This window comes from Nannizzia gypsea, genomic scaffold (assembly GCF_000150975.2).
Source record: "Nannizzia gypsea CBS 118893 supercont1.1 genomic scaffold, whole genome shotgun sequence".
NCBI classification, from domain to species: domain Eukaryota; kingdom Fungi; phylum Ascomycota; class Eurotiomycetes; order Onygenales; family Arthrodermataceae; genus Nannizzia; species Nannizzia gypsea.
Window position 1 is genome coordinate 5223478 of NW_003345201.1, and position 26726 is coordinate 5250203.

General features: G+C 47.3%; 12 protein-coding genes across 12 annotated transcripts; 7 read left to right on the top strand and 5 right to left on the bottom strand.

Moving 5' to 3' along the window:
• Nucleotides 1–323: 323 nt before the first annotated feature.
• MGYG_01929 (RNA polymerase II transcription subunit 14 mediator) lies at nucleotides 324–3680 on the bottom strand (the record flags this gene model as incomplete). The annotated part of the gene is made up of 2 exons (XM_003177820.1): nucleotides 324–2990; nucleotides 3057–3680. 2 exons carry the CDS (start codon nucleotides 3678–3680, stop codon nucleotides 324–326), a joined length of 3291 nt encoding a protein of 1096 aa, XP_003177868.1.
• A 1621-nt stretch (nucleotides 3681–5301) lies between these two features.
• Nucleotides 5302–7339, top strand: MGYG_01930 (MPE1; the record flags this gene model as incomplete). The annotated part of the gene is made up of 4 exons (XM_003177821.1): nucleotides 5302–5473; nucleotides 5532–5811; nucleotides 5873–5970; nucleotides 6027–7339. 4 exons carry the CDS (start codon nucleotides 5302–5304, stop codon nucleotides 7337–7339), a joined length of 1863 nt encoding a protein of 620 aa, XP_003177869.1.
• A 436-nt stretch (nucleotides 7340–7775) lies between these two features.
• On the top strand, nucleotides 7776–11819 carry MGYG_01931 (hypothetical protein; the record flags this gene model as incomplete). The annotated part of the gene is made up of 5 exons (XM_003177822.1): nucleotides 7776–8084; nucleotides 8171–8680; nucleotides 8763–8790; nucleotides 8828–11521; nucleotides 11590–11819. 5 exons carry the CDS (start codon nucleotides 7776–7778, stop codon nucleotides 11817–11819), a joined length of 3771 nt encoding a protein of 1256 aa, XP_003177870.1.
• A 579-nt stretch (nucleotides 11820–12398) lies between these two features.
• Nucleotides 12399–12912, top strand: MGYG_01932 (hypothetical protein; the record flags this gene model as incomplete). The annotated part of the gene is made up of 2 exons (XM_003177823.1): nucleotides 12399–12538; nucleotides 12684–12912. 2 exons carry the CDS (start codon nucleotides 12399–12401, stop codon nucleotides 12910–12912), a joined length of 369 nt encoding a protein of 122 aa, XP_003177871.1.
• A 488-nt stretch (nucleotides 12913–13400) lies between these two features.
• On the bottom strand, nucleotides 13401–14557 carry MGYG_01933 (dolichyl-diphosphooligosaccharide-protein glycotransferase; the record flags this gene model as incomplete). Its single annotated transcript, XM_003177824.1, has 4 exons — nucleotides 13401–13582; nucleotides 13641–13996; nucleotides 14057–14148; nucleotides 14210–14557. 4 exons carry the CDS (start codon nucleotides 14555–14557, stop codon nucleotides 13401–13403), a joined length of 978 nt encoding a protein of 325 aa, XP_003177872.1.
• Nucleotides 14558–14852: 295 nt separating this feature from the next.
• On the top strand, nucleotides 14853–16349 carry MGYG_01934 (hypothetical protein; the record flags this gene model as incomplete). The annotated part of the gene is made up of 3 exons (XM_003177825.1): nucleotides 14853–14861; nucleotides 14919–15197; nucleotides 15258–16349. The coding sequence occupies 3 exons, from the start codon at nucleotides 14853–14855 to the stop codon at nucleotides 16347–16349; spliced, it is 1380 nt and encodes a 459-aa protein (XP_003177873.1).
• Nucleotides 16350–16622: 273 nt separating this feature from the next.
• Nucleotides 16623–17096, top strand: MGYG_01935 (hypothetical protein; the record flags this gene model as incomplete). Its single annotated transcript, XM_003177826.1, has 2 exons — nucleotides 16623–16933; nucleotides 16997–17096. 2 exons carry the CDS (start codon nucleotides 16623–16625, stop codon nucleotides 17094–17096), a joined length of 411 nt encoding a protein of 136 aa, XP_003177874.1.
• A 1996-nt stretch (nucleotides 17097–19092) lies between these two features.
• On the top strand, nucleotides 19093–19814 carry MGYG_01936 (RING finger and CHY zinc finger domain-containing protein 1; the record flags this gene model as incomplete). Its single annotated transcript, XM_003177827.1, has 2 exons — nucleotides 19093–19205; nucleotides 19259–19814. 2 exons carry the CDS (start codon nucleotides 19093–19095, stop codon nucleotides 19812–19814), a joined length of 669 nt encoding a protein of 222 aa, XP_003177875.1.
• A 219-nt stretch (nucleotides 19815–20033) lies between these two features.
• MGYG_01937 (hypothetical protein) lies at nucleotides 20034–23116 on the bottom strand (the record flags this gene model as incomplete). The annotated part of the gene is made up of 4 exons (XM_003177828.1): nucleotides 20034–20964; nucleotides 21018–21711; nucleotides 21764–22957; nucleotides 23014–23116. 4 exons carry the CDS (start codon nucleotides 23114–23116, stop codon nucleotides 20034–20036), a joined length of 2922 nt encoding a protein of 973 aa, XP_003177876.1.
• A 369-nt stretch (nucleotides 23117–23485) lies between these two features.
• Nucleotides 23486–24319, top strand: MGYG_01938 (kinetochore protein spc25; the record flags this gene model as incomplete). Its single annotated transcript, XM_003177829.1, has 2 exons — nucleotides 23486–23708; nucleotides 23775–24319. 2 exons carry the CDS (start codon nucleotides 23486–23488, stop codon nucleotides 24317–24319), a joined length of 768 nt encoding a protein of 255 aa, XP_003177877.1.
• Nucleotides 24320–24495: 176 nt separating this feature from the next.
• MGYG_01939 (hypothetical protein) lies at nucleotides 24496–25782 on the bottom strand (the record flags this gene model as incomplete). The annotated part of the gene is made up of 7 exons (XM_003177830.1): nucleotides 25742–25782; nucleotides 25657–25693; nucleotides 25341–25598; nucleotides 25120–25286; nucleotides 24971–25064; nucleotides 24733–24919; nucleotides 24496–24679 (listed from the first exon to the last, which is right to left on the bottom strand). Exons 1-7 carry the CDS (start codon nucleotides 25754–25756, stop codon nucleotides 24496–24498), a joined length of 942 nt encoding a protein of 313 aa, XP_003177878.1. The 5' UTR covers nucleotides 25757–25782.
• Nucleotides 25783–26259: 477 nt separating this feature from the next.
• Nucleotides 26260–26719, bottom strand: MGYG_01940 (hypothetical protein; the record flags this gene model as incomplete). The annotated part of the gene is made up of 2 exons (XM_003177831.1): nucleotides 26260–26306; nucleotides 26377–26719. 2 exons carry the CDS (start codon nucleotides 26717–26719, stop codon nucleotides 26260–26262), a joined length of 390 nt encoding a protein of 129 aa, XP_003177879.1.
• Nucleotides 26720–26726: the final 7 nt, after the last annotated feature.

Here is a 26726-nt window from a genome sequence, read left to right on the forward strand (position 1 = left end):
TCAACGGCTTGCTTTGCTTTATGATGTTTTTTTCTTTTCTCTCTTGGTTCATGAGAATGGGGGGACAAAGGGGAAAGGATAGGGAAATATTAAGAGTTCGAGAAAAGGACAGATAGCTTTTCTTTTACCTCTTTTGCGTGCGGTTTGCCTAGCAGAATACCTCTCTAGTTAATGATATATAACTATTTGTTTCGTGGTATTGGTAACAAGACGGTCATATTGAAAATATACCGGTAGCTCGCACTACATTGTCTAAAAAAGTAGAACCAATCGTGTCAAGATATATTATTGCTATTTATTTTATTTTATACATTCAAATCAAATCAGTCAATGGTGATTATGCTGCCGTTGTTGGCTTGCTTGCTGCTGTCTGATTCGCTATTCGGGGCGGCTGCTCCTGCAGTGCTCATCGCTGCTACTGCAGGCTGGCTGGTGCCGTCGCTGTTGTTACTCAACGCTGCAGGGATGGAACTGTTCTGGCTCCCTTCCTCCCGCTTAGTCTTGTCCACCATTATCGCTCTGCCGGCGCCATTCGCTTCCGGCTGCGTACGTTGTTGTGCAACATGTGTCTTGATAATGTTGTCGAGTACCATGACCAGGTTAACTGGCTTGTCTGCTTCCGCCATGGTTCCATCCCCGAGCCCACGCCAGCCATCCCCGTTGACCTTGAGTATTTTATTCGTCAGCTCGCTTTCTAGTGCTACCTGGCTCATGCGGACGCTAGGCATCGTGCCGTTCCGGAGAAGCCAGTAAGTGCTCTGTCGGCGTTGTTTCATTGTCAGGTGGAATCGGTATTGGAGGAACGGGTATGAGATATGGTACACTTTCGCAGACCGGGCCGCTATCCTGACTACAGCGCGGGACCGATCGCTTGATTCAGCAAGAATCGTCTCAACCGCCTCCAGGAGAGGTAGCGTGAGGGTAAGAAATTCCAACGTGAAGCCCAGGCCAGCTGAAGGGTCGTTGAGTATGGCTGTTAACGATTCCATGATGCGTCGATGCGGGTTTTTACCATGGAGATTCAGTGACATCCGAAGCCGAGCTAAAGGTTTACCATCATCTTTGGCCGTAGGTTGCGGGCTGCCAGATAAAAGTAAAGGCGTAGGCGTGTCGATGTACTGGAAGGATATGGAGGCCCGTAGGTCACCGTTGGAGGAAGGGTATGTAAAACTGATTTTTGAGGACGATATCGAAGTAACTACGAACTTCTTGCGGTATATGTACTCCAGGGCCAGAACGGTGTTGGTGAGCTGTTGCAGCCAGGAGAAGACCTGTGTAATAATAGGCACACCAGTGCGTGTAAGAAAGCGAATTGAAAATTTCCGAGATCGAGGCTTGAAGGTGATGTTTGAATCGGAAGCTAATCTGGCCATTCTAAGGTGTGAAACGGGAACTGCAAAGCATCCGGTAGCCACCACTATTGCTTCACGGGTTCGGTGATTGATTCCTTCGTACGCAAGGTAAACAGTGTCCCTGATGATAGTCTTGCCTCTGCTGGATAAGGGTGAGGTCACTCTCAGCTGGCCTGGAAGATCAGATGCTTGGAAGCGCACGCTGGTCTCTGGGACCTCGTTGTCAGCTCCCAACACTAGATTCTCAATCTTCGGGGAATGTTGAAGTTTTAGTGTGTCGAGGCAGTCTGCGTTTGAATGAGCCACAACCATACCCGATATGGCGTTGGCAAGTTTCGCAAAAGAACGATAACGATGTTTGTTGGACGCATATCCGCACTGCCCTGTAACGGCATGGGCTTGCTGTAACTGTATGAGGCGGCCATCACCAGGAGACCGGATCTGGGGTTCGGCTCTATTCTGCAATCGGATTACCCACCAGTCGTCCCTCTCTATGCTGCTTGTAAAGCCAACAAGCCAATTAGGGTCCCAGTCTTTGTGTTGGAAAAGAGAGATGTTTCGAATCTCATTAACAGGAAGTACTTTGCGCAGTGATTGCATATCGACATTTGCAGGGGCGATCAGCTTCCAGCCAAACACACGTCCATGGCCTTCGGCTTCCTCCATAGCGACCAGACACCTGAGACGGCAGATTCGTTCGTATGTTCCCACTGATAATCCTTTGCTGGAATCAGGTTCAACATCATGTCGGTTCAATGATAGTGGGACTGTCTGTAGAGCAACTATTCCACCTATGGGCTCGATAGCTAGCCTCAAAGTTTTCCTGCGGGTGAGGTGGACATCTAGATAACAGTTTCCAGGTTCCGTTGCAGATGTGTTTAGCCCCAGGAAGAGTGCTCCCTGGCCATATAATTTCGAAGCAGCAAGGTTGGTGTAGACTTCGAAGAAAATGTCGTGGATATGTTTTGATATAGTCCTTCGCAATATAGATTCAACTGATATTATGTTGCCATCGAGTTGTTTGCTTGTAACGGAAACCTCTTTGTTATCTCGGATCCAGCGAACATATAAACGGGGTATATCTGGTTGGTTTGCCCGGTTTCGGCGTTGTGGCTTATTTCGCCTGGTTCCGATTTCAATCCAGCTTTTTGGCCCAGGTCGATTGGTCCAGTACTGGATAACAAGAGTGCGATGGAGCAACTCTATTCGTAGATTGTTACCCCAGTGGGATCGGGCTAATTCAATGGCCTGTCTAAAATATGTCATGATCTTTTGGCTCAGAACAAGGTTGTGCAGGAGGTCGCAGCAGCCAACGATCCCCGACTTCATGAGAGCTGTATTGATAGTTCGCTCTAGACTGTCACGAACCGGACCCTTAGAAAGGGCAGATGACGGTGAGAATATGAACCGGAGATCAACAAAGAAGAACTGAGAGTTTCGCGTTTCCTGGGCTATTGACAGATCTAGCTCGATTTCATTTGGAATTGTGAATGTGACCCTTCCATCATGAATATGGTATGTAGCGTAATCCGGAATAGAATCATGGGTGATGAGTCGGATGCTTATTAATTTATTGATTTTTCGAAGTGTTTTCAGGGTATCTTTGGGTGACAATTTTCCTGGAGGCAAAAAGGGGAGCTACGTTGAAATGGTCAATAACGAGTCCAATCAATGCACATATACATAAGGAGAAACAAAACTTACTGCTGGAAGGGCAGAGACAGCTCCGGTCGAAAGCGCTTCTAATGCAGTTTCTAAGTCTGGGTTTCCCATCTGCGCCTTGAAGAGATCTCGCTTTATATTTCCTGCAAGGAAGAGTGTATAGTTGTATAAATCATAACGTTGGCGGATAAAAAACTGCAAATCGATCAATCTGCCAACATCAACTGCTTGCCTGCCCCATTGGGAGAGAACGAGTAGTTTGATGAACTCGGCTCGCTTTGCCTGAGCAAATTCAAGTATCTGACTCTTTTTGGCGTTAGAGGCGTTGGACGCGCTACTCCCGCCTTGCGCGTTGGGATGGGCATCTCCGAGCTCGCTGAGAAGCTGGAGTAGATCGTTCCAACACTGAACAACCACCCTGTTGATACCCTTGGCAAGTGGGAAGAACCCTTGAGTGATATGGGCTATTTCCGGAGGGGGGAGTTCTGGAGCCGCAATTAAATCGGATGATTGAGGTTTTATGCCGTTCGCTCGGCCATTTGCATGGGAGTTGTTATCCGTATGGTGAAAGGTGCCGTTATCTGAAGCCGCGTTATCTCCGTTCACCGTCCCTGCGGTGCGCCATCCTCCATGGGCGCTTGGGTCATCCATGACGATGCCAGGCATTTCCCAGAGCTAACCCCCTCGCCTGCTCCCCCGGAACAAGGATATATCGAGTTATCTCAGGGCGTCTCAATCACAGGTAGGCCATTCGTGATGAAGATTTGAAAGGTATGGGGAATCCAGCCACAAGTCTCGCAGAGAAGGCGGCGCAACAAGTACCATTAAATCGCAGGGTAAAGAGAGCACAGCCGGGCTACCAGACACCGCAACCGGGTTAGTAAAGTATTTCAAAGAGCATGCGAAATGAAGCAAACCGAAAGGGGATAGGAAAAACGATCAAACTCACCTCTCGTCAACCGCATCTCAGCCACCACTCTTGGGCGGACTGCACGCCGAAAACGTACACAACCTCAAGTGAGGCTATTGGGCTATCAGTTCGGCGCGCCTCGAGATGCAGGCAGCGCTTTGTAGGCGTGAATTGTGTCTCTATCGCCAGGCGAAGAAACGAAGCAAAAAAAAAAGGCGACGAGAAACCGACGGCGCATCGAAAAGTCACAACATGGAAGACGTCATGTTATGTAAGCAGCGGCTGGCCCCAAAATCCGGTCACGTGCCACAGTGACCTCTTTTTTTTTCTTTCTTTTCTTTCTTGTCAACTTCAACTTCGACTTCAACTTCCAACAACGACAACGACAGCAACAGCGAGAGCGACAACTTTGTCCCTTCTTCTTCTTGTTTTCTTTTACAATCACCAACCTCGTCTTTCTCCTCGAGTAGTTAGCGGAGAGGGTATTTTGGGTTGAGTTTCTCTATATTGTTTCTCTTTGTTAAGGTACCTGACATACGCCAAGTTATATCACCATCGCCTTCTCTTATCTTCTTTCGATGGGATGCTAACCGACCCTTTTCTTGTGACAGTGTAATAGCTATATACCATAGTTCCTTTGCGCCCTTGACCCGTGTGAGACTGTTGACCCACGCCTGTGCGGCCCTTCTCGCGCTGTGGTGTCCCCTTTTCTCCCCTCTTCCTGTTACGGGCTATTTCGCTATCGTTCTCAGCCCTTCGCTGAGCGGCCGTTTGGGTGCCTCTTGTTTCTATATGTGATATTTTCATCTTGTAACCCACTTGGGTGTTAGCAGGTCTGAAAGAAATATCAGAGAAAAGAAGAAAAGAAAGAAAGACAACCCAGTTTGATCCTTGAACAAAATCTGTTCCCTCGCCACTCGGTTTTTCCTTCTCGTTTCCTGGGAGAGCGACTTAAGCTAGGACGGCAGCGTCTGCTGTTTTCTTTCCAGCCCTCTGCCGTTTTGGTCCTTTCCCTCCGCCTAATAGCTCTCTTTCTTTTAACGATCCAAGCATAAGTCGCCGTAACTTGGCCATTACTCTCTCTTTCTCCCTCTTTTTCAAACTATCTCTCCTACCACCGTCTTCCTTTTTCACCGCCTTACATCTCCCATTTGTACTCCGTTAATCACTGATTCTGTTTTGTTTCATTCGCTCCCTCAACCGTCTCTCACACTCATAACATTCTCTATCAAGTGTCTGGCTCTTGGTCAAAAGTAGGTGACTGTTTTGACAAGGGTTCTTTCAGCTGTTTGTTTTACACATCGAGCTTGCCTCCTATCTCAAAATCTAGACATTGTTCATCTTTTTTCTTTTCCGCAGCCTTCGCTCCAAGCCATCATGGCTTCTTCTGTCCATTTCAAGTTCAAGTCTCAGAAAGAACCCTCGAGAGTGACGTTCGATGGAACTGGTATATCAGTCTTCGAGTTGAAGAGGGAAATTATCACTCAAAATCGATTGGGAGATGGCTCTGAATTTGAGCTGTCCATCTATAACGAGGATACGAATGAAGGTAAGTTGTTTGCTTGTAATTTGAACCTCCTTCATCACCTATATACTAACGTTCGTAGAATACGATGATGATACGGCTATTATTCCCCGCTCAACCTCTGTCATTGCTCGCCGTTTTCCTGCGACACGCCCTGGCAAAGGAGGTGCTGCGAGATACATGTCAGGGAAGGCACCTGTCACATCACGGAATGTGCAACACGATGCAGAACCATCCATTCGACAGGACACCGGCGATAGTGGTATCGAAATTAGTAGTATACAGTCTGAAGATGAGAAACTTAAAGCATTGTTTCGGCTACAGGAGACTCAGTGGAAGGAACAACAACAAGACATGACAAAGTGAGTCCGTAACCTAAGCAATACTACCTCTATGTGTCTTTGCTAACTGATAACAAAACAGTATGACTCCCGTTATGGGTCGAGGTCGCGGAAAACCCGTCACTGTCCCGGATCATCCACCTCCACCAGGGTATCTCTGTTACCGATGTGGAGAAAAAGGTAAGCTTGGCCAGCCTAACCGATATGGTGTAGAATAGTTCTAACATTTGAAATAGGGCATTGGATCCAGGCATGTCCAACAAATAATGACCCCCGATTTGATGGCCGATATCGTGTTAAGCGGTCCACAGGCATTCCTCGTTCATTTCAAAAACAAGTGGAAAAACCAGACTCGCCCGCTTTAGATGGCTCGGATGACAACTCGAAACTTACGGGGGTTATGGTGAATGCTGATGGGGATTTTGTTATTGCTCAGCCAGATAAAGCTTCGTGGGAGTTATATCAGGAGAAGGCAACTGCATCCAAAGCAGCTGAGGCCGAAGCAGCTAATGCGGAGCGAAACAAGCAATTACAAGACAGGGGACTTTTATGCCCCCTTGACAAAAGAATGTTGTTAGCGCCTACAAAGACACCGTGCTGCGAAAAGACATATTGTAGTGATTGTATCACTAATGCCCTAATTGAGAGCGATTTTGTCTGCCCCAACTGTTCGGCTGACGGTGTTTTGCTTGACAATCTATCTGTTGATGAAGATGCTATTAAAAGGCTGGCCGAATTCGAGACCAAAAAATCACAGAAGATGGAAGGAACCGAGACAAACGTGTCCGAAAAGGTAGACTCGGAGAAGGCTAGTAACAAGGAACAGCCGCAGCAAGAAACGACGACCTCAAAGAAGCGACCAGCAACTGAAAATGGAGCCCCCCAAGATAACGACCAGCTTCAGGCACCGGCTATGAAGAAACAAAAATCCCGGGATAGCACTGGAGATACACAGGACAACAATAAGCAGACCAATTTACAAAGCAATATTCCCCAGAGCAACACCGAGAGCAACACCCAGAGCAACATGCAGAATAATAACTCTCAAAACAATGTTCAAGGCACTGCAACCCAGAATAACGTCCCCCAGCCGGCTCCTATGATGAATCCATTCCCACAGATGCCACCACAGCCAATGATGGGTGCCTATGGACAGATAAACCCCTTTGCCGGGCAGGATATGATGTCTATGACGGGTTATTACAACGGCGGAAATAATTGGAGCCAGGGATCAGATCCATATATGATGGCCGGAGGGCCTTTCATGGGTGGCCCAAACCCCCAGATGGGCCAAATGGGATATGGAATGCCCAATCCAGGAATGAATTTCAATAATTTTAACCCCCAGATGATGAATCAAATGAATCAAATGCAACAGCCTTTTCAGCAACAGTACGGAATGACTCCATTTTCAAACCAACAGCGAACCCATATCAGTGAACCACTTGCGAATGAAGAAGATTCTCCTTATTTCAGGCAGCCTGTGAACCCCCACCGCCACCATGGACGACAGAAGAGAACCCGCCCTAGCGATTACCGGGAGCTGTAGGCAGGAGTATTTGGTTCTCCTAGGTCTAAAGATGCGGCGTTGTTGCATTCTTTTGCCTATGTCCTTTTGACTCTTAATACCTCAGAAGAGAATGAAGAAAAGAAACCTGTATCATAGCAATAGGGCTTCATGATGTATATACAATGTCTAATTAAAAAATCTTTTAAATTCAATACCATCTTTAATACATACTTTCATCAATTGAACGAGCTTCGTGTGTTGTAGAAAGCTGAAGTTGAAGTAGAATTTGGGACTAGGCCTAACTTGGCTTAGCGCTCTTGTCGCCGCATCAAGAGATTTATTGAAAAGAGTTAACCAAAACAAATGCAAAAAAATATCTTTGAAGGCTCAATTTAACATCAATTTCCTTACTCTCCTTCCTCTTTTCCGCGTTAATGAGAGGCTCATTGCTACGGTCACTCTTTTTGCCGCTGCAATGTTTTCTGCTCAGGGAGGTGTTTCCGTGACCGCAGCGTCCGCTCGACCCCGGCGACGACAGAGACCTAGATCAGAAGACGGCTTCCAACCTCCACGAGCAAAGAGACAACGGTCAGCGAAGCATGCTGAAGCTAGCGGAGATACAGAGCTCGACACGGCAGCATATGAACAAGTGCATTGTTTAGCAGGAGACGGAGACCTTGAAGGTGGCCCTTCGTTCGCTGGCGGCGACACGTCTATCGACCTCCCTGTGCGCGGTCGTAAGGAGTCAGATCGACATACCTATGATTCTCATTCAACTCTTATAGTAAGCTTACCCAGCTCATTATATTTACTATCGGTGACGCGTAATATAGCTAACTGGTAGCTTTAGCTGGATAATGGCCTCTACAGTGCTACTCGAGTTTCCGCCTTGCCAGTGCCTCTCCAGGGGTCTTCAGGTACGCTATCCTTATATCTCAGGTTTACCGCGTATTAACTGCCGAAATAACAACTCTAGCCCCATTTCGATGCGTTATATCACCAGAACATGCAAACTCCCTCATTCTCACTCACAACCAGGCCTATGTTTGGGCCTATTCGTCCGGTTCCTCCTCCATCAGTCCAAGTGATTTCTCTACATTTAACATACCTGAACCATCCCCGAGACACATCGACCCTTTGCCACTTGGCGCATTCACGTCAAGCTCTTCGACAAGCGATGCGGGCATGTTAGTAGTGATACCAGCTACGGGGAAGATTACATTCTGGCAAACTATTTCGAATAACGTTATCATCGGCCTGATAAAACAGAAGTGCAACACAGTTCATGGCTCAATACCTGGAATGATGTCTGGAGAATTTGTTACAGGCCTACTTAATGCGGAGCCATCTGGTTTCATCATCACTCTTTCTACTGGTCGCGTAGCCCACTTAACTATTATGGATGCGCATGGCAAAGCAGGCCTGAGCATAAGATTCCTTGACTTGGCTAATCGTGCCACAGCGGCGGGATATTTGGAGGGCTAATGAATGTATGAGCGTGCATCTGAGGAGATATGCGCTGCAAAGGGCGGTCGATCACACAGCGTGGCCAGCGTGAGGTCGTCATTGCGACTAGCTCAGGATTGATTGAAATCTGGGATATACACTGGAACAACGGCAGTGGCTTGAAGATACGCATGGATGCAATGCCCGAGTTAAACAGGGCGCTCAAAGGCACGGGCCTGTTCTCTGAAGACGGTTCTCTTACATCAGTGCAAGTCCTGGACTTTGCAATCAAAGACAGCGGCAAAGGTTCAAACGATGCGGAACATGACCTCTCGCTCTGGGTCTTATTCTCCGTCACTGGAGAGAGCACTTCATACTTCATTGTTGACTTGGCCTTTCCAGATAACCGTCCGGAAGCTGATCAGATCTTCAAAATTGATTATCAGGGCCCGCTACAAGACTCTGTCGACTATACCCCAAAGATTTATGTCCCCCGTCCCGGTAAAAGTGCCTTTATTGTTTTCAAAAACGCAACTGCCCTCGTGTCACTAGTACCAACGGAAAACTCTACAGAAGACGGTACACCTGAGTTCCAGGACCTTGTTCGATTTCGGGATCGAGATAACTTTGTGGTTATTGGATCGACTCTAGATAATGGTGGTGACGAACATCGTCAAGCCTGTTGTGTACTGGTTATCCAAAACTACGGACTTGTCCATCTGTCCAGCTTGCATTTGAAGCCTGAAGGGATACAAGATGCACAGCTGACGACTAAGCTGCGCCTTGAACAGATTGTCTTCTTTGAAAATGCCAAAGATAACCCCATTAACTTCCACCATTACAAGGAATTATCCTCGAAACCCCGCCTTGAAGAAGCAATTTTGAATATAACTGACGAAATCCTTCGTTCGAGCTCGAGGTACATTTCCTCCATAGCGGCATCTTTAGAACATCAAATGACACTGAGATCCAATGCTCTACAAGCTCTTGCAAAGTATATCAAGGACAAACATGTTGAACTCAGCTATTCGATCCGATGGCAGCTCCTCTGGGACGCAGAAAAAATGGCAGCGAGTAAAGCGATCTGGGCTCTTTATAATGACCTCAAGAAAAGATATCCTGAAAAGGATTTGTACCTTGGACATTTGATCGAGACCATGGGAGAACAGTTTAGGAGCCCCATTAGGGACGGAGACGGGCCGGAGGACCCAATCAGGCACTGGTTCATCTATGATACTTGGCAGATGGAACATATCATTCCATGGATAATGAATGGCATTCGAGTCGCCTATAACAAGCCACAGAGTGTGACGCGGGACTTTATCGACAAGCTGTGGCAGGCAAGCGAGATCTCACTCGCTGCATTAGAAACCGCGTTCACCTTCCGTCGAGAAAATGCACACTTGTATGGAATCGATGATGCTTCATTATCTTTGAGAAACCCACAGTGCGCTGAGCTTCCCGAATTCTGGACCTCACTGGACGTTAATTACGACGAGACAGAAAATCTGCTAGACACGGAACTAAATTCATGCATTCAGTGGATGCGACAACTGTCCCAGAGCAGCAAAACAGACCCCGACGACAGCCCGGCCAAGGCTCTCGAGAGAAATCTTTCCCGTCAATTTGCAGTCGTCTCACAAATCTACAAGGAGCGACGACAACTATGCGCGGTGAGCGAAGACCGTCAGATTCAGAATGAGGGTAGGATGCTCGAGAAGGCGCATCGCGAAAGAAGGAAGTTCCAGTTTTACAAGATGGCGGCAATCGGGCATTTAGAAGAGGCTGTGACATTAGCTGAGAATTTTCATGACATGACGGCACTTGTAGAGCTTATGGCCGAGGTGCATGATAAGATTGAGCAAAAACACCCACAGAAAGCAGGGGATCGAGCAGTACCTGGCCCGCGCGAGGAAGCAGTGAACCAATGGCGGTCTAGGATTGACAGCTACTTCACTAGGTACGGCGAGCCATGGGCAGATGCGTTTTTCACGAAGCAGATTACCGCTGGACAGCCGGCCATGCTGCTGATTATGCGAGAATACAAGGATGACGTAACTCGATTCCTACGCAAGAGGCCTGGTTACGGAAAGCTGTCGTGGATGAACGAAGTGCTGGGTGAGCGCAATTACGACAACGCAGCGAAGATCCTTACGGAGCTCGCGACCCAGCATGAAACCAATCTATGGAGCAAGCGGGTGGAGCTTGCACTGGCGAAACTGTCTACCCTGGCAGCACGAGAGACCCAGACAGGGATGCAGGTGAACCTGAGCTGCTTTGAGGACGAGACAGACTTGGCAATAATCCAGGAGTCTGTGTACGACAGCCTGCCGCATCTGAACGAAGCCATTGATGAAAGCGCGCGACTGCAGATAGCGAATGACCAGTTTGCAAACGTTATCGTGCGGTCGAAGCCTGCGCTGCGCGAGACCCTTCAGCGTGGCCTAGCGAAGCTAGTAACCCGCTGCCCGGTGCAGGGAGACGAGCTGGCGGACCTTTTGACGCTGATGGACCCGATTCCGGCGATCGAACCCGCGGAGGAGAATGAGGTAGCCGGCCACGAATTCAGCCTTGCTCTGCGTGCCCTGAACCTCAGCGGCTCGGTCAAGGAAGACAGTGCGTACCGCGAGAACCTAGAGAAGATTGTCTGGCGCCGCTGTATGATCCGGGACGACTGGGAACGCATCAGCGCGACGGCCGGCAAGACAGACGATGAGGTAGAGGCTGAGATCCGTTCTACCGCACTTTTCAAAACGATAATGGACTATACAAACGGTGAGTAGCTCTTTATATTTCTGCTAGTCTCATGCATCAGCTAGCTAACGTATGATCTTGCGTCACAGGGCTTGGTTTAGATAGCGAGTCGAACCACCTTCACCGACCCACCGACATCCTTGACAGAGTGGATGTTCCTCATAAGCTGGTCGCCCGGCTGCTTCCCGAGCAACGCGGCCACCTATCGACAGAGCTCGACGGGGAGAACAGCCTGTTGAAGCATTACATAGAGAAGGGCAAGCTTGAGCACTGGTTCTCATGGATCATCGAGCACGGCGTCCCAGGGGTGGTGGACTAAGCCTCTTAGTCCGCTCTTCTTTGGTTCTTCTCCTTCTTCCTCTTCCTCTCCTTCTATTTCTCCTCCAACATCATCTTCCTTTCCTCTTCATACTCCATAATGTACTCCTACCAGCGTGTCTCTTTGATGTATCTACCTCTTCATGCCGTCATGCAATCCACAGTGTTATTCGGCCCCTTTTCTTCCATCGGCTTCGCTGTGCTTACATAAGTCAAATATGACGCCACCAAATCCGGGGTAAAAGTGGGTCTCCCTGTGTTAGCTAATCAATCCGGCAGGCGGTCACGAGCCTTATTTGGGCGATGCAGCGGAAGTATAAAAGGGACGCAGCAGAGACGCTCGAAAGGGCGAGGGACCTCGACATCATCTCTTCCTCTTCCTCTTCTTCCTCTCAACAACTACTCCTGCTATAACTACTACTTCTAAATCTACAACAGGCCACTACCACCACCACTCTCTTACTCCTAACACCACCACTGCCACACTACCAGGACAACAGACAGCAATTCATCAGTGAGTAGCATGGTCATGGCCCATTGTACCTAGCTAACCGGACATCCAGTGACCCGCTCCCACAAGATGAACGACAGGGACCACTCTGCCGCCCACGACGACCCAGCCAGCTTCCAGGAGCATCTCCCTCGCTACTTTGCAAAGTCAGGACACATCGACGCTGACCCCAAGAAGACGAAGAAGGACGGTGGCGGCAAAGGCAACTGGTAAGCTGTCTTCTTCCCCCTTCTCCTCTGCGTCGTCACCCCCTCACCCCTTAAAACTCAAAGTCAGCCCAGGTTGAGGACGGGACCCCAAGACATATGCCATATCGTACGATTGATGCTTACTCGTCTCTCTTCCTGCATCTAGGGGCCGCTCTGGAGACGAAGTACACGACTACGGATACACATTCACCAACTCTCGCCGTCGGTCTAATAGCAGCACCAATGGCCTCGCCGACTTCAAGACCAAGTTCGAGACGCACGACCCCGAACCCGTCTTCGAAGAAGAACCACAGGAGGAAGAGGGCCAGACGAACGGTGCTAACCTTGCACGCACCGATTCCAGCTCTAGTGGAGAGGCTCGAAAGTCTTCATAGACTGAGGCCTTCTTCCCTCCCTCTCCTCCTTTCCCCTCCTAACTCCTCTGCTTAATGATGGACCTTCGGGTTGACACGTAAGGCATCGCCCGCGTCCATAATGTGGCATGACATGATATGACATGTTCATGGCCTCTCCGTCAATGGTCGGCCGGACGATATTTCCCGGCTACCATATATTACTCTGTGTATCCTAGTCAATCGTCTATCCTCTAGTTTCACGCCTTTTAGCGGCCTGTGGCCCTGGCGTCTTCAATAAACAACACATTTTTTTTAAGATCATGACTTCAATTCTTCGGGCACCGCCGCGAGTAGTGGACAAGGATCAGAACAATTAAGTTGTTTCGTGAATGATAAACACTGGATTTCATTCTTATACTTATTTATCCTCCTTAAAAAGGACAGATTTTATTTTCAGATGCTATTGCAATTGGATTATCATGAGGGCTCCCGTCTCAAAATGGTAATCTATAATGAATAGTAAATGATTAAAATGGAGGAATTGAGAGTGGATATGAGCCGTTCTTTATACGGAACAGGCTGATGAGGAAACTGTACATGACCCAGGTCACGGCACTCCAGAGAATTATAGTGACTCGCTGCGACTGAGGGTCCAGGATTCTAGGTGCTTTCATAGCAAGAGCTATGGAACCAAGGGACAAAACACCATCTACAGAGGCTTGTTAGCAGAAACACGCCAAGTGTACTCACTAACGTGGAGAACTCACAAATAGCAGCTATAATCTGACTTTCTAAGCCGAATTGGGTCTGGAATCCTCCAGCAAAATAGCTGATTCCTCCCTTACCATCACCCGCAACATACGGTACTTTGCGGATGTGGTTAAACATGTGACCGGTAGTAAAGAGCAAAATTGCAAGGAGACTCAGGGCTGTCCATAGATTTCGGCTTCGCAAAATTGGCACAGCGTATCTGGAGGACACAGTGAGAAGGGATATGACGGCTAACGCTCCAATCAACATTCCTGCCACTCGGGTGTAGTTTATAGGTCGAACAAGCTTGGGTGTCGGGACCCCGGCAAGGTGGCGGCTAATCCACACGTGCATCTGCTCTGCAGTGACCGGACTAGAAGAAACATCGTTTAGCTACTTGTTTGTTTGTTATTTCCACAAATATTCAGCTCACCTGTTGAAGTCATATCGAGCCGGCTGGTTCTCGGAGCCTGGACCAGAGGAGGGTGGCAGGAGAAGCACAATCGGTGCAGTTTGGAGTTTGAGCTTATAAATTTCAGTACCAGAGTTCAGTTCAATAGCGAGGCTTCATCTACCGTTCACTTACCTGCTGGAAAACGCCTTTTCCATTCAAGAAGTCAAGCGTACCAAAGACCAACTTTGAATCTCCAAGTTTGGCCTTGCTCCAAGTCCGGCTGAGAAGTTCCCACTCGGGCTGAAACATCTTGCAGATATCACATCCGAATCGCGAGTCCAGAGCTGTCAAAAGCACGATGCTATGGTAATCTCGGGGAGCCGCCGTAAGCTCATGATAGCTTGCCTCGTCCAGTGTTATCGCGCCAGTAGACCTTGACGCCGCCTTGAATTTCAGGTATTTATCCCCACCCTTGGACGAAGCGCCCAGGGCAAGGCCAATCGGCCATATTGCGTAAAGAATCAGCGAGAACAACCTCATGTTTGGCTTGTTGTTCGGGTGTTTCTATCTATCAAAGCGCTGTCATGACGAAAAGGTGTCATCTTGAGGCTGGAAGTAGGTGGTTCGTTGCTTATGTAAGCAACACGACATCACTCACTCTGGATAAAAGTTTCAAGGTGACCGCGAAGAACCATAGAACAACACATGCAGCGCCAATATCACATTTACATTTCTTACAGAAGATCGATAGAAAGATATATATTTTGGACTCGCATACATAAGGATAAACTGATTTATACATTTTGTTACGATTTTGGTTAAAAGATTCGGGAATATGGAGGTTGTAAGTTACCATGCCAAACAAACAAAACTAAAGGACATCTTCTGATTCGAGGTTTAGCACCCCTTCTCCGAGCTTGAAGCAAAATTTGAAAAGAGCCTTCAGTATACAAGTTTGCTGCTGGCTGACGAAAATGCACGGCTGCCTAGACTGCAATTACTGCTCTCTGAACATGATAAAGATGCCATTAGCAAACAGCTAAGCCAGACGAAACAGCAATTAAGTAATGTAGAGACCGAGCACTCGCGGGTACAGGAGCATTCAACCCGTTTGCAGCAAGATATGGAGGAGCTACAAATGTCCGTCCAGGCCAAAGTTAAGATGATAGATAATCTGCAGGTTAGTTAACGCGCTATGTAACGTGCCTATGACGCGTTGAAGTACTAACATCCTGGGTAGGCAGAATTATCATCCATGCAGGCTCTTGCAGCTGAAATGAACAAGTTACGGGCCGAAAATGCAACTCTGGCACGAGAAGTCTCGAGTATGAAGCCAGAGATTACCCGGCTTCGTTCCCAGAACAGCTCTTATCAGTCGATGCTATCAGAAAAGCTCTCCTTAGAGCGCCAGGTTAGCTCACTTGAGGTTGAACTTCGCGATGCGAGGCGGAACTCAGGGAAGGGACGAGTTTCCTATGTATCAGATAGAACGCTCATGAGCCCTGGACACGATGTAGCTGCCCCCCACACTAGCAAGGCTTTGAACGGTACATCCAGACCAGATACCCAAGGCGCAACTGTGTCCATAAAACAGGTTAAAACAAAGGGCCAAGATTCTGACATGTCCCCTGCTCGCCGCAATGGAACCTCTGCGGATACATCAGAAAACATTTCACGCCGCCTATACTTCGGAGCGGACACATCTATCGGGACACCTGGGCCAAACCACGTGTCAAAACTACCAACGAAAATATCTGCAGCTCCTGGTGACAAATCAATATTTTCCATTACCCCATTCCTGAACCGTCAGAGCAATGACTTTGGAGTAAATTTCACATCCAGTGAAAGCGAAGGCGATGGTCTTTCATTTGCGGAACCTCAGCCATCGAAGGTTAAAGCAAAGGGTCCGTCATTTTACGAAAAGGAGCCTTCCACCACGAATACCCGCAAATCAATTCTTCCTCAGCTGCAAAGGCCCCTGCAATCAGACACTATTCCGAAATCCGCAAATGCTCCAGCGCCGCGGATAGTCAAGCGTGGGCCAAAGCCGAAAGCTACAAACGACTTGTCCGAAGACGATGGACTTCCTGATCCTATCAAAAAGCGGCGAATACTTCGGACTATTGGTGACAAACCACCTCTTGATGAGAACTTCGGAGCCGTCCGTACTTTACCTAAACAGCATTCTTTTGTGCAAGACCAGAGTGGGATTTTTGCTGATTCGGATGGGAAACACTCTGAGAACGATCGTCGTAATCGGCGGCTTGGTCTGAATAAACCCTTGGAGATTCCGCCGTTTTCCCCTTTGAAACGTAACATACGGCCTAGCTAGTTGGTTTAATACTCAACTGACACGGTATCTTAATGTATAAACTTCATATCTGATTCATTCTATATTTCAATTTCTATGACCCTTTGCTACGCAAATTGTTCGTCATAGGCCAATCAGGGGTCAGCAAACCAATTAACTATAGCTATTATGTAATCAAAGTTAACTCCCATGATGTCTTCAAAGTTCCTAAGCAATATTCATATCCTTCTCATTCTAATCTCGACCCTTCTATCCGGAATATAATATTCTTGTGGCCTCTGCATATAAGGGCAGATGACTTTGACAGTTCAGGCCCTTGAGTCGGTAACCTACAAACATGGCGTTACTATGGCTTTCCGTCACCTCTACCGCACTGCGTTAAAAACCGTCCAATACTCCAGCCCTTCACGTTACGTTATTCGTTGGGTCCTACGATCATCCTTTAGAAAAGGTACTGATGTAGACTTTAATCCGCGTCGAATCGTCAATACGCTTCACTTTCTCGAAAACGCGTCCCAACTTGGAAGCCTTGAACGCAAGATCCTAAAGACGCTAACCATGGTTCGGTATTGGCAGCAACCACATATCGCATGCAATTCTCCAATGTAAGGCTATATGTAGCTCCCTTTGATTTTATCTACAGCTTTATACTAAGAAGTACTGTCTAGGGTTATCGGAAGAATACCTCGACCGCAGTCTATCGGTGCGAGACAATTTAACAGAACATTACACTTGTTGAACGAAAGCATGGGGCTTTGTCTCAAGTGAACTAGCTCCAATCAACTTGCCTTACCGCTCCATTCTCGAGAAACATATCAATTAGAGAGCGAAAGCCCTGAAACTGAGGGTTCTAACTACCCGCACCCGCCTGCATCGCGACTCGACCACCAATGCTGCAGCACCACCTTGGTTACATGATGCTGAAAACGTCATAAGAACACGATGGCAATAGCCTGACCTAACGTATACCAGCTTCCCTGCTGCCAATGCCTGGACCTTTGTCTATATCTCGGAACCATCCTCTGGCTCTTTGATCAATCAAAAATACATATGTTGGTATTGTAATTACGGGTCGCCCGATAAGCTTTATCACATGATCCTTCCCGATTCTGCACCTTTGGCTCGTGCCTTCATCCAAACCTTAACTTCCCTTATCGTTCATATCGTCCTCCTACAAAGGCGGTTTCAGCGTCCAGACGACCAGAAGCACTGGACTGCTATTCCCAGTTTTCCTTACAAACTGCCGTATATTTAAACAGTGACTTATCCTACCTCTTTTCTTGTGGTCTTTTAACCAGAAACTCTACAACACCCTGTCAATTCAGCTGAGAATACTGAGTATCTGCGAGGCAGCATCCTGTAGAACACGGAGGTTTTTGATAGCGTAAGAGCGAATGTAAGGCGTCTAGTTATCATATCAGCAGCCAACAAGTTTTACGAAAGAGCTAACCAAAGGCTGTTAATCAAATAGGCTCCGCGTCGGAGTGCATACTCGCTGTTCAAATCCAATTCCGCCGGGACCTGGGGCTAATCCGTAGCACTGGGTTGTACCATTTTCAGCCGCGTTAAAAAAGCGTACGGATAGCAGTGGACGAGAAGGTGGAATAAAACAGAAAATGCGGTGTTAGCATCGCTGCGTTTACATGATGGACTTAGACTCCGACTCCCAGGGTCAGCCTGGAAGCAATGGCACCGAGGCCACCTCACAAACACACTTAGATCAACCCGGATGGGAGGAAACTACCACGAAACATGCGGCAGAAAGCGATGCTACGGTAGAAATGCGGAGGCGGATCCATGCCATATGGGAATTGGACGTTTCAAGCCAGGAAAAAGCCCGGTTGATGCATGATATAATGACAGAAGGGTATTATTCCGCGATCAAGTCTCGCTCTGCCCCATCTGCCCCTCAAGGACATGATACCCCCTGTACACCCGAGTCCTCAAGGAAACAGCGAGCGCTGGGCAACCTTTCGTCTATTTCTGAGTCAACCGCCGGTATATCTGGTAGTCCATATTACCTCTCCCAAGACGACTTAGAACGAACATACTTTTGCAAGCCTGTCGATGAAGTCCAATCTGCAGACGACCCATTCATGGACAATCCTGAAGAATCCGCATCTGATGAATTAGCCGAGTTGGGCTGTATGCACTACAAAAGGAATGTGAAGATCCAATGCTTTACTTGCAAGAAATGGTACCCCTGCCGGTTCTGTCACAATGAAGGCGAACCTCATACCCTTGATCGAAAGAAGACAGAGAACATGCTTTGCATGTTATGTTATTCTCCTCAACCAGCAGGCCAATGGTGCAACTCCTGTGGTGCCCAGTCCGCTTTTTATTATTGCTCAATATGTAAGCTTTGGGATGATGATGCCGACAAAAGTATATACCATTGCAGTGATTGTGGAATCTGCCGTCTTGGTCAGGGACTTGGAAAAGATTTTTTCCATTGCCAGGTAATATCTACACACTCTCATAATTTACATTGAAGCCAGGCTGATTTCAATAGACTTGTTCTGCCTGTATACCAATCGCGATTCAGACTACGCATAGATGTATTGAACGCTCAACAAAATGCGACTGTCCAATATGTGGGGAGTTCATGTTTAGCTCACCAGATACGGTTATTTTCATGCGATGTGGCCATAGCATACATCAAAAGTGCTTTTCCGAGCATTCCCGCAGCTCATATCGCTGCCCCATCTGTAGCAAGAGCGTTACGAATATGGAAGCTAACTTCAGGAACCTTGACCGTACCATAATGAGTCAGCCAATGCCTCCTGAATTAAAAGATACCAATGCCCTTATATATTGCAATGATTGTCACGCAAAGAGCGTTGTGCCATACCATTGGCTAGGCCTGAAGTGTGAGATGTATGATATATCAATTAATTCCGGGCCATTTGCTTCTTGCTAACTAGTGTTAGATGCGAGTCGTACAACACTATCCAAAGACAGTTGCTGAATGGTAGTTACGATCCGGCGCAGCCTACTGAAGGAAGACAGAACCCCGTTACTAGTGGTGGTGAAGGCCTCACCGTCCCTATACCTGGAGCTTCCAATGATCACCGCACCGGAGCCAGGAATTCCGTTATTGAGACACCAGGTAATCATTTTCACGAGGCATCTACTGATAGTAGAGGCTCACAGGCGCGTAGCCTTCCGCATACATCTTTTCTTCATGACTCGAGGGCAACCCCGAAGTCGCCAGTAGTAACGAACTACTTTGCCCTTAGCCGTCAGGAAGATGTAGATAACTCGACTTCCCAATCCAGTGGACGCATGCGATTAACCAGAGGAAGCTTTAGTGGTTTCAATTTTTGGAGTGGTGTAAATATAAAGGAAAGGCTCGGGCTAGTTGGGAGCAGTGATGCCGAAACAGACCCTGGGAGTGATGGTAGTTCAGACAACGAAGGAGAGATGGAAGATGACGAAGACGAGGACGAAAGTCCTGATACCATCGATATCTTTGGTCACCGCTAGCAAGCACGATCATTCTTAAATTGCATTACGGTTGGAATGATAGCGAAATTAATTAGAGAGCAACCAATAAGCTGAATTCACCAAGCGCTAGTTCAAGCTAATACCTATCATCAATCTATCAAACAAATTACTGTCTGTATAGAGTCTATATTTAGATTGTATGATTGCATCGGAGGATTGCAATGGCCCAAACCCCTAACCAAACAGGCCAGTTTGTGTTCAAAATCCTGCGATACGTTTCTTTTTCTTCGACTTGGGCAGTTGTTTCCTCTTTCCGAATAGACCCTGCTCGCCCTGTGTCATAGTAAGGCCGCCTTCATTGACCTGACTACTGTTTATATTGGAGTTGAATACACTGGGTTCTGGCTGACTTCCCCACGGCCTAGCTATAGGGATGTCCGCTGAAACACTTCGCTGCGATTGTGCCGCAGATGAGGATTGCCTCCTTTCTTTCCGTTTACGTCGTTTCAAATTTTTGTCGTGCTCAGATTGTGGTTTATCGCGTAAAGATATCGTAGCTTGCCAGTCATATTGGCTAGGATCACTTCCATCAACCCAATGTGCGGCCGTGGTGATGGTCCTGCGCGAGATTGACTTTTGATTATTGATGGCTGTGTAGCGCGCAAGAGAAGCCAGAAAGTTTCCGGCCCGGCTGCTAGTTGAGCTTCCTGTTCGTGACGGAGATGAACGAACATCCTCTCTAGACCATTGGGTCAGTTGGTCTTTGAACTCGGAAATACTGCGGGCGTCAGGCCTGATAGGCGAACTGTCCCCAGCTTCCTGCCCGTCGTCGACTTCTTCAACTTTGCAGCGGGATATGATAACACTCGCAATGCAAAGTTCGGAGATCACCTCTCTGATGGTCCTTTCTTTTAACGCTCGAAGCCGATTTGGAATCCCGCCTGGTAAAGGAGCCAACCAGTGACATATCATCGCATCGTAAAGTTCCATCAAGGAGGTGCTATTCCATGCCCCTGGTTCGATCATTGAAAAGTTTGAAGAGGGTATAAAGGGCTGTAGCAAAATATGTATTTGGAACCCAAGAAACATGTCATCTCCTGAATTTGCAAATCTTAGGATAAAATCGTCAAATGCCTTTGCAATATTCTCGACCTCATCTACCGAAATGGATGATGTAACGGCTTCTGACCTAAATTAAGGTAAGTGCTATGAATACAAGGTAATTTAACGGGTAATACTGACATTGAAAGAGACGTTGAACAGGACGTTGGAGCTAAAATCAGGTCGGTAGTTCGCCTTTTTAGAGCATTCAGCCAGTCTCCGAAGAGGGTTTCGTCCCCACGCTCTGTGAGGTCGGTGATGTCCATGTGTTCGAGAACAGAGGTAGCTAAAGAGTATTGAAGTTGCCATTGTTCTCGAGTTTCGTATGTTGAGAAAATGGCCGTTGACGGGCCTTTCTTTGTCGGCTTGTTTGGTGGGCAAACGGGTACCAAAAGTGACTTTTCCCCATCGTCTACAACGAAATCGAACTCGTCAGGCAGCCTAGAGCGGTGTTTTGCAGGCCGTTTCTTCTTACCAGCCGATATTGGGATAATATCTGGCAATATCTCCTGGTCAGCGCCAGTAGCTAAATACATGCATTCAACAAGCCTTCCATCCATTAACTGTCCCATTAATTTAACCGATTTCGGTGAAACGGTGTCATCATCATCCAAAGACGAATTAGGAGTTTTGATTTCTTGGAAGGAAATACTCGAAAAGTTCACTGTATTATGAGACTGTTGCATTCCGTAAACCGCCTCTTCACTTTTAATCTTGGGCAAATGAAGAATCCTTGCATCACATATGGACACCGGGTAGGACGGTTCGTCAGATGGAAACACCTGGATAGTCATAGCAAGAAGATTTAGACGGGAATACAGCATTATAAATAGATCTGAAGTAAAGTTAGTTTCATAGAGTCTACAAGAACTGTACGGAGAGCTTACCTGTTCCTACGGATATCGGGGTTATCTGGAGACTTAAATCTTCTGGGTCTCGGAAATGGTTCCAGGAGAGGAGAATAGATGCAGCCTGAACGTTGCCGCCTTGGCTAAGTTGAGGGTCATCAGGTGGCGGAACATGTACCCACAGGATTCTCAACGTCGTGAGGATAAACACGTGGGAGGGTATCCTTGGACTGCGGATGACATCAAGAATCCATTCCGAAGGAAGTTTGAGGCCAAGGTCAAATTCCTCCTGCTCAGAGGGACGAACATCCATACGACAAATGTAAATATTTCGTCTATCACACACCAACAGCTGGTGGATAGTGCCGATCCATAATATTGCGCCCCAGCCGTCATAGTGATCAATCGACTTGGAAATATTTTCAAGCCCGGGAAGTCGTATGGAACCGTTTGGCCCACGCTCAGCAAACCAGCCAGCTTTACGCTGTTGTTTGCGTTGCAAATCCCAAACGCTCCAATTTCCTGCACGGTCAATGACGGCAACCTGCCGTTGATACCATGGGTTGAAGGTTACCGCAGCGTGAGGATGACCACCTGTCAATTTGCATGGAATATTAACAAGGGGATTCGGATCAATATATGATAATAGATATGAGTCCGCGTAAGTATCCTTATCATTCAAGTTCACTGGGATTGGGGTGCGGTGGTAAACCGGGCTGAATATTGTGGTGGAAAAGGATAACCTTGCCGCAAAGCAAGTCTTTGGTTCCTGAAATGATTCCGAAGATAATACTTGCTTCACGGGGCCACCGGGCAAAGTCCACAGAGCAGACTGGTCGTCATCAATAGTCAGTGTGGCATTTTGGGACAGGGAATCATTGCTGAAGTCGTATGGGCATAGAATGAGAGATGAACTGTGATTCTCTCTTGGCAATACAATTATTGGCGTTGTTTGGTTTGCTAAACGGTCGTCCATCATATTCTCTATTTCCCCAAACGCTAGACACCCATGGCTATTTGACTCGAAATGATAAGAGGCGGATGTAATAACTCGTGAAGTTGCCTCTTCAAGGGCCATATTTGAAAGTCCATGAGTAAGTTCTGGGTATAAATTCAATAGCACCTGCTCTGTTCTTTTCGTCACAACATTGTCATTTCTCGGCTCCTGAGAAGAGCCTGGGTTTTTGGTACAGGAGAGTACACTTGCTTCACCCGCAATTTTGAAGAGGAAACCTAGTAATACATATTAGAGGCCATTCCCAGTCTTAAGAATCCTATTTGAACCATACCTTGGTTGGGCGCACGCGAAAACCTCCATTCCTGCAACTCCTCGACATAAGTTGCCCTTCCCAGGTGGCCGAGCGATATCTCATTATTTAAATGATCAGCCATCTGGTTGTATCGTTACAGTACGTGTATACAGCGCAATGGTAGAGCAGTACAAAGACATGTCTAATCTGTGTCATGCAGAAAATTTTGCAACTCTAGACGCGAGACATTGAATACTGTTAGATTGCTCTTCGGAATGTTGATGTCGTCTCGATCTAAGAATTGGAAGAAACCCAAAAAAGAAAACTGACAAAAAGCTTAGCGGGTTTATAAAATGCCGCTTCCGAAAGCTTATCTAACGCTAGTCTGCTTTTGGCCTTTACCTCATACATATGTTTACTTTATCAACAAACGCGATAACATCCATGAACTCATACTCGCATTGAAGTCGAAGTCGAATACCCAAACAAGCATACTTGACAATTATTTAAGATGGCGGCCTTTGATCCCTACTCTTCAACTGCTCGCCCCCCACTTACAACGGCCGATGCGCCGTCAATGGCTGATCAGCTGCCAACCCTGAACTTTCGATTCGAGGAGTTGCGGTCGAGAATGTCACAGTTTTCCCAAAAATTCGACTCCTTCATTGAAAAAGGAAGAAAACAAGTGTTGGAAGAAAGAAACCAGTTTTACATTGATCTTGCAGAGCTTCAAGGTTTGCGCTCACACTAACATTCGGTGGTTTGGATTCTCATTCTTCTAACATGGCTTGTGAACATAGAGGACCAGCGGATGAAAGAGAAGGATATTGAGATTCTCAATTTAAAACTCCAGACACATAGGCAAACCCTTCAAAAGGAGAGTGCAGAAGCTGCCGAGATGCATGCAGCTATATCTCAAATCAGCCAACAGCGAGATTCTCGGTCAGCCATTCGTGACAGGCTCCAGCAGCAAATAAACGAAACACAACGAAGCATAAACCAAAGACTAGAGGCGCAAAGGGCACACGCCAAGCAGCTGGAACTACAGTCCCGTCAGAACGTACCCGAGTTAGAATTCTGGCAGGACCTGTTGTGTTTGCGGATTGAAGGGGCCGGAAGAGAGGACCGTCTAAAAATCATCTATACGCATCTTCTAGAAAAGGACTGGGAGAGAGAAGCTTGGTTTGAGCTTGGAACGGCAGGCCATGAATATGAGGTTCTCCATTGTCGGCCTAAGCTTGATAAGTCTGCCATCGCTGAAGTTGTTGAGATCGTGAATGATGATAGAGACTTTGGTGCTTTTCTCAAAAGAATGCGGAGACTTTTTATTGCAGCTTTGAATTGAAGCATGTTTATGAGTTATGCCTATCTTATGAGAAAACTTCATAACAGTTATGCTTCTACCTTCTTGCAATCTATACAATCGCATAATGATACCACATGGGCTGCCTTCTTTCTGAAACAATCCATAGACACAGATACCGGGGTATAGTAGCATAGCATCATAAATCAAACGAATGCTTAGCCACTGTTAGCTTCTCGGTATAATGTAATGTTTTGGCTGGCGCCTGCAGCTGCAAACCGTTCTGCCTTTCCCACCTTTGGCAGCCATCTGACGCTCCATATAGCCTTGTCGGACTCTGAGAGCGTTGCGACACATGTTTTTCTCTCGATTGACCATACCTTAACTTTGCCGTCAAAAGAACTAGCCAAACTTTCAATAAAATGATCCATCTAATATGTGCTAGTTCCACTCACCCGCTTAGAAGATATTCGCCAGACTCGCTCCAGTCCAAAGATGTGACCCAGGCAGAATGGCCTGTGAGCGTTGCGAACTGTTCTCCGGAGCTGGTTTCGTAAATCATAATCATCGTGGAGTCTCCAGCAGCAGCTAGTAATTTTCCTCCAGGAGAAAACGACACCGCTCTAACAGGTGCGGCCAGGCCTAGGTTGATCAGTTTGTGCCCATCTTAGTAGATGAGGGGTGAAAAACTACCTGAAAGAGAGAACGGCATCCGTCCTTCTGCAACGTCAAAGACATAAACACTACCGCTTTGATGGCCCGATGCAATCAAGCGTCCATCTGGTGACTTTCCAAGAACTTCAGCAACGTACATCTTAGAAGAATGGGCAGGATTATATTACCATATCAATGCACATGCCAAAGCTCCCTCTTGTCTCAAAATTCCATAATTCCTCTAGATTATTCTGAAGGTCCCAGACTTTGATACGGCCATCGTGGGTAGTGCCGGCAAGGTAGCGTGCATCCGCGGCCAGAGAAATAGCCCATATATCTTTTATCTTGCCATTATCTGTGTAGAATCAGCCTGAGTGTACGTGTTTGTTCCTGTGAAAGAGTGCCCTACCTTTGAAATCCTCATTCCACATTCCGTCCTCGTAGCGCCATAGCTTTACCTCTCCTCCAAAGCCAACACTGGCCGCATAACTTCCAGACCCTTTCGCCGTTGCCAGGTGGTGGCAGCCAATTTTATGAGCTGCTGAGAGTGACTGGGCTATGCCAAAGCCTTCCTCGTTGGCCGAATGGACCTTGAGCGAGGAGGCGCCAGAGGCTGACAAGATCTGGGTAGGAGTCACAGCGAGAGAAAAAATCTCAGAGACATGTGCTATTCCATGTTAGAAGATGCAGGTTCTTCTCCATAAAATACTGAAGCTGGTACGTACCATTCTCTATCGTGTGTAGGCTCAGTATTTGCTTGGACTGTGGTAGACAGTTAGCACTATGTCGACGTATGTTGGAACATCAAACCTGCCCACTTGCCATCTTGTCTGTAAGTTTTTGGGGGTATTATTATAGTGTAGTTATTCTCAATGTAACTTTGCAGGATACCTATCTTGTATGCAAAGTATGTGGTATATGTGATGTCTTGAGGATGTAGTGAGAGTTGATAATCCTAGATGCAAATAATGGAGTTCCTCACACTCCAGAACATTAATAGCTCCACATTCCGAGACTTTCTACACATCACCACACATGACATTGAAAATGCATAAATTACATGGATTTGAATATACTACAAGGCAATCAAGTGTCTTGCCGTACAAAATTTGTAAACTGCCAGCCAGGAAAGCCGGATTCCCTTGCACCAGGTAAACAAGCAGACAGCTTAGGTGTAGTTGCAGAAAGAAAAGACATATAGTACAGGATAACCAAAAACGCCCGCTTTTTCTTGTAGTAAAGCTTGCCCCCTGACGGTGCACCCAATGATTGTGATAAGAAACAGTCGTAATCGTGTAAATCGACTGGTGCGAAAAAAATAAATGGAGTTATACGTTGCGAGTAGCACTTTGAGAGTTCCAATGTCTCTTAACCTCTGTTCGACCCAATTAGTATTGAACTGGTATTGAAATAGCAGTATCAGGCAAGCAATAGCGGAGACGTACGGGCAACGCAGTGAGGACAGAGCAAGTGAGCTCGCTTGGTGTTCCCACAAGCCGGGCATGTGTTGAGGCTGGTGTTATCCTTCAAGGCCTTTCCAGCCATTTGTCTGTGTCGTTTCTTCATGTGCGAGGTCTTCTTCTTGGGCACAGCGCGGAGGATCGACTCCCAGATATCTGACAGCAGAGACGGCAGCACAGCAGCGACTGCATATCGGGATGCATGGTATTTCGAGGCAAGGGAAGCCGATATCGACGTGCTGGCGGTCGAGTATATGCCGAGTGTTCGAGTAACGGCGGTCAAAGAGAGGAATCCCACGGAGGGACCGGCGAGTCTGAGTGCGGCCATCCTGCCC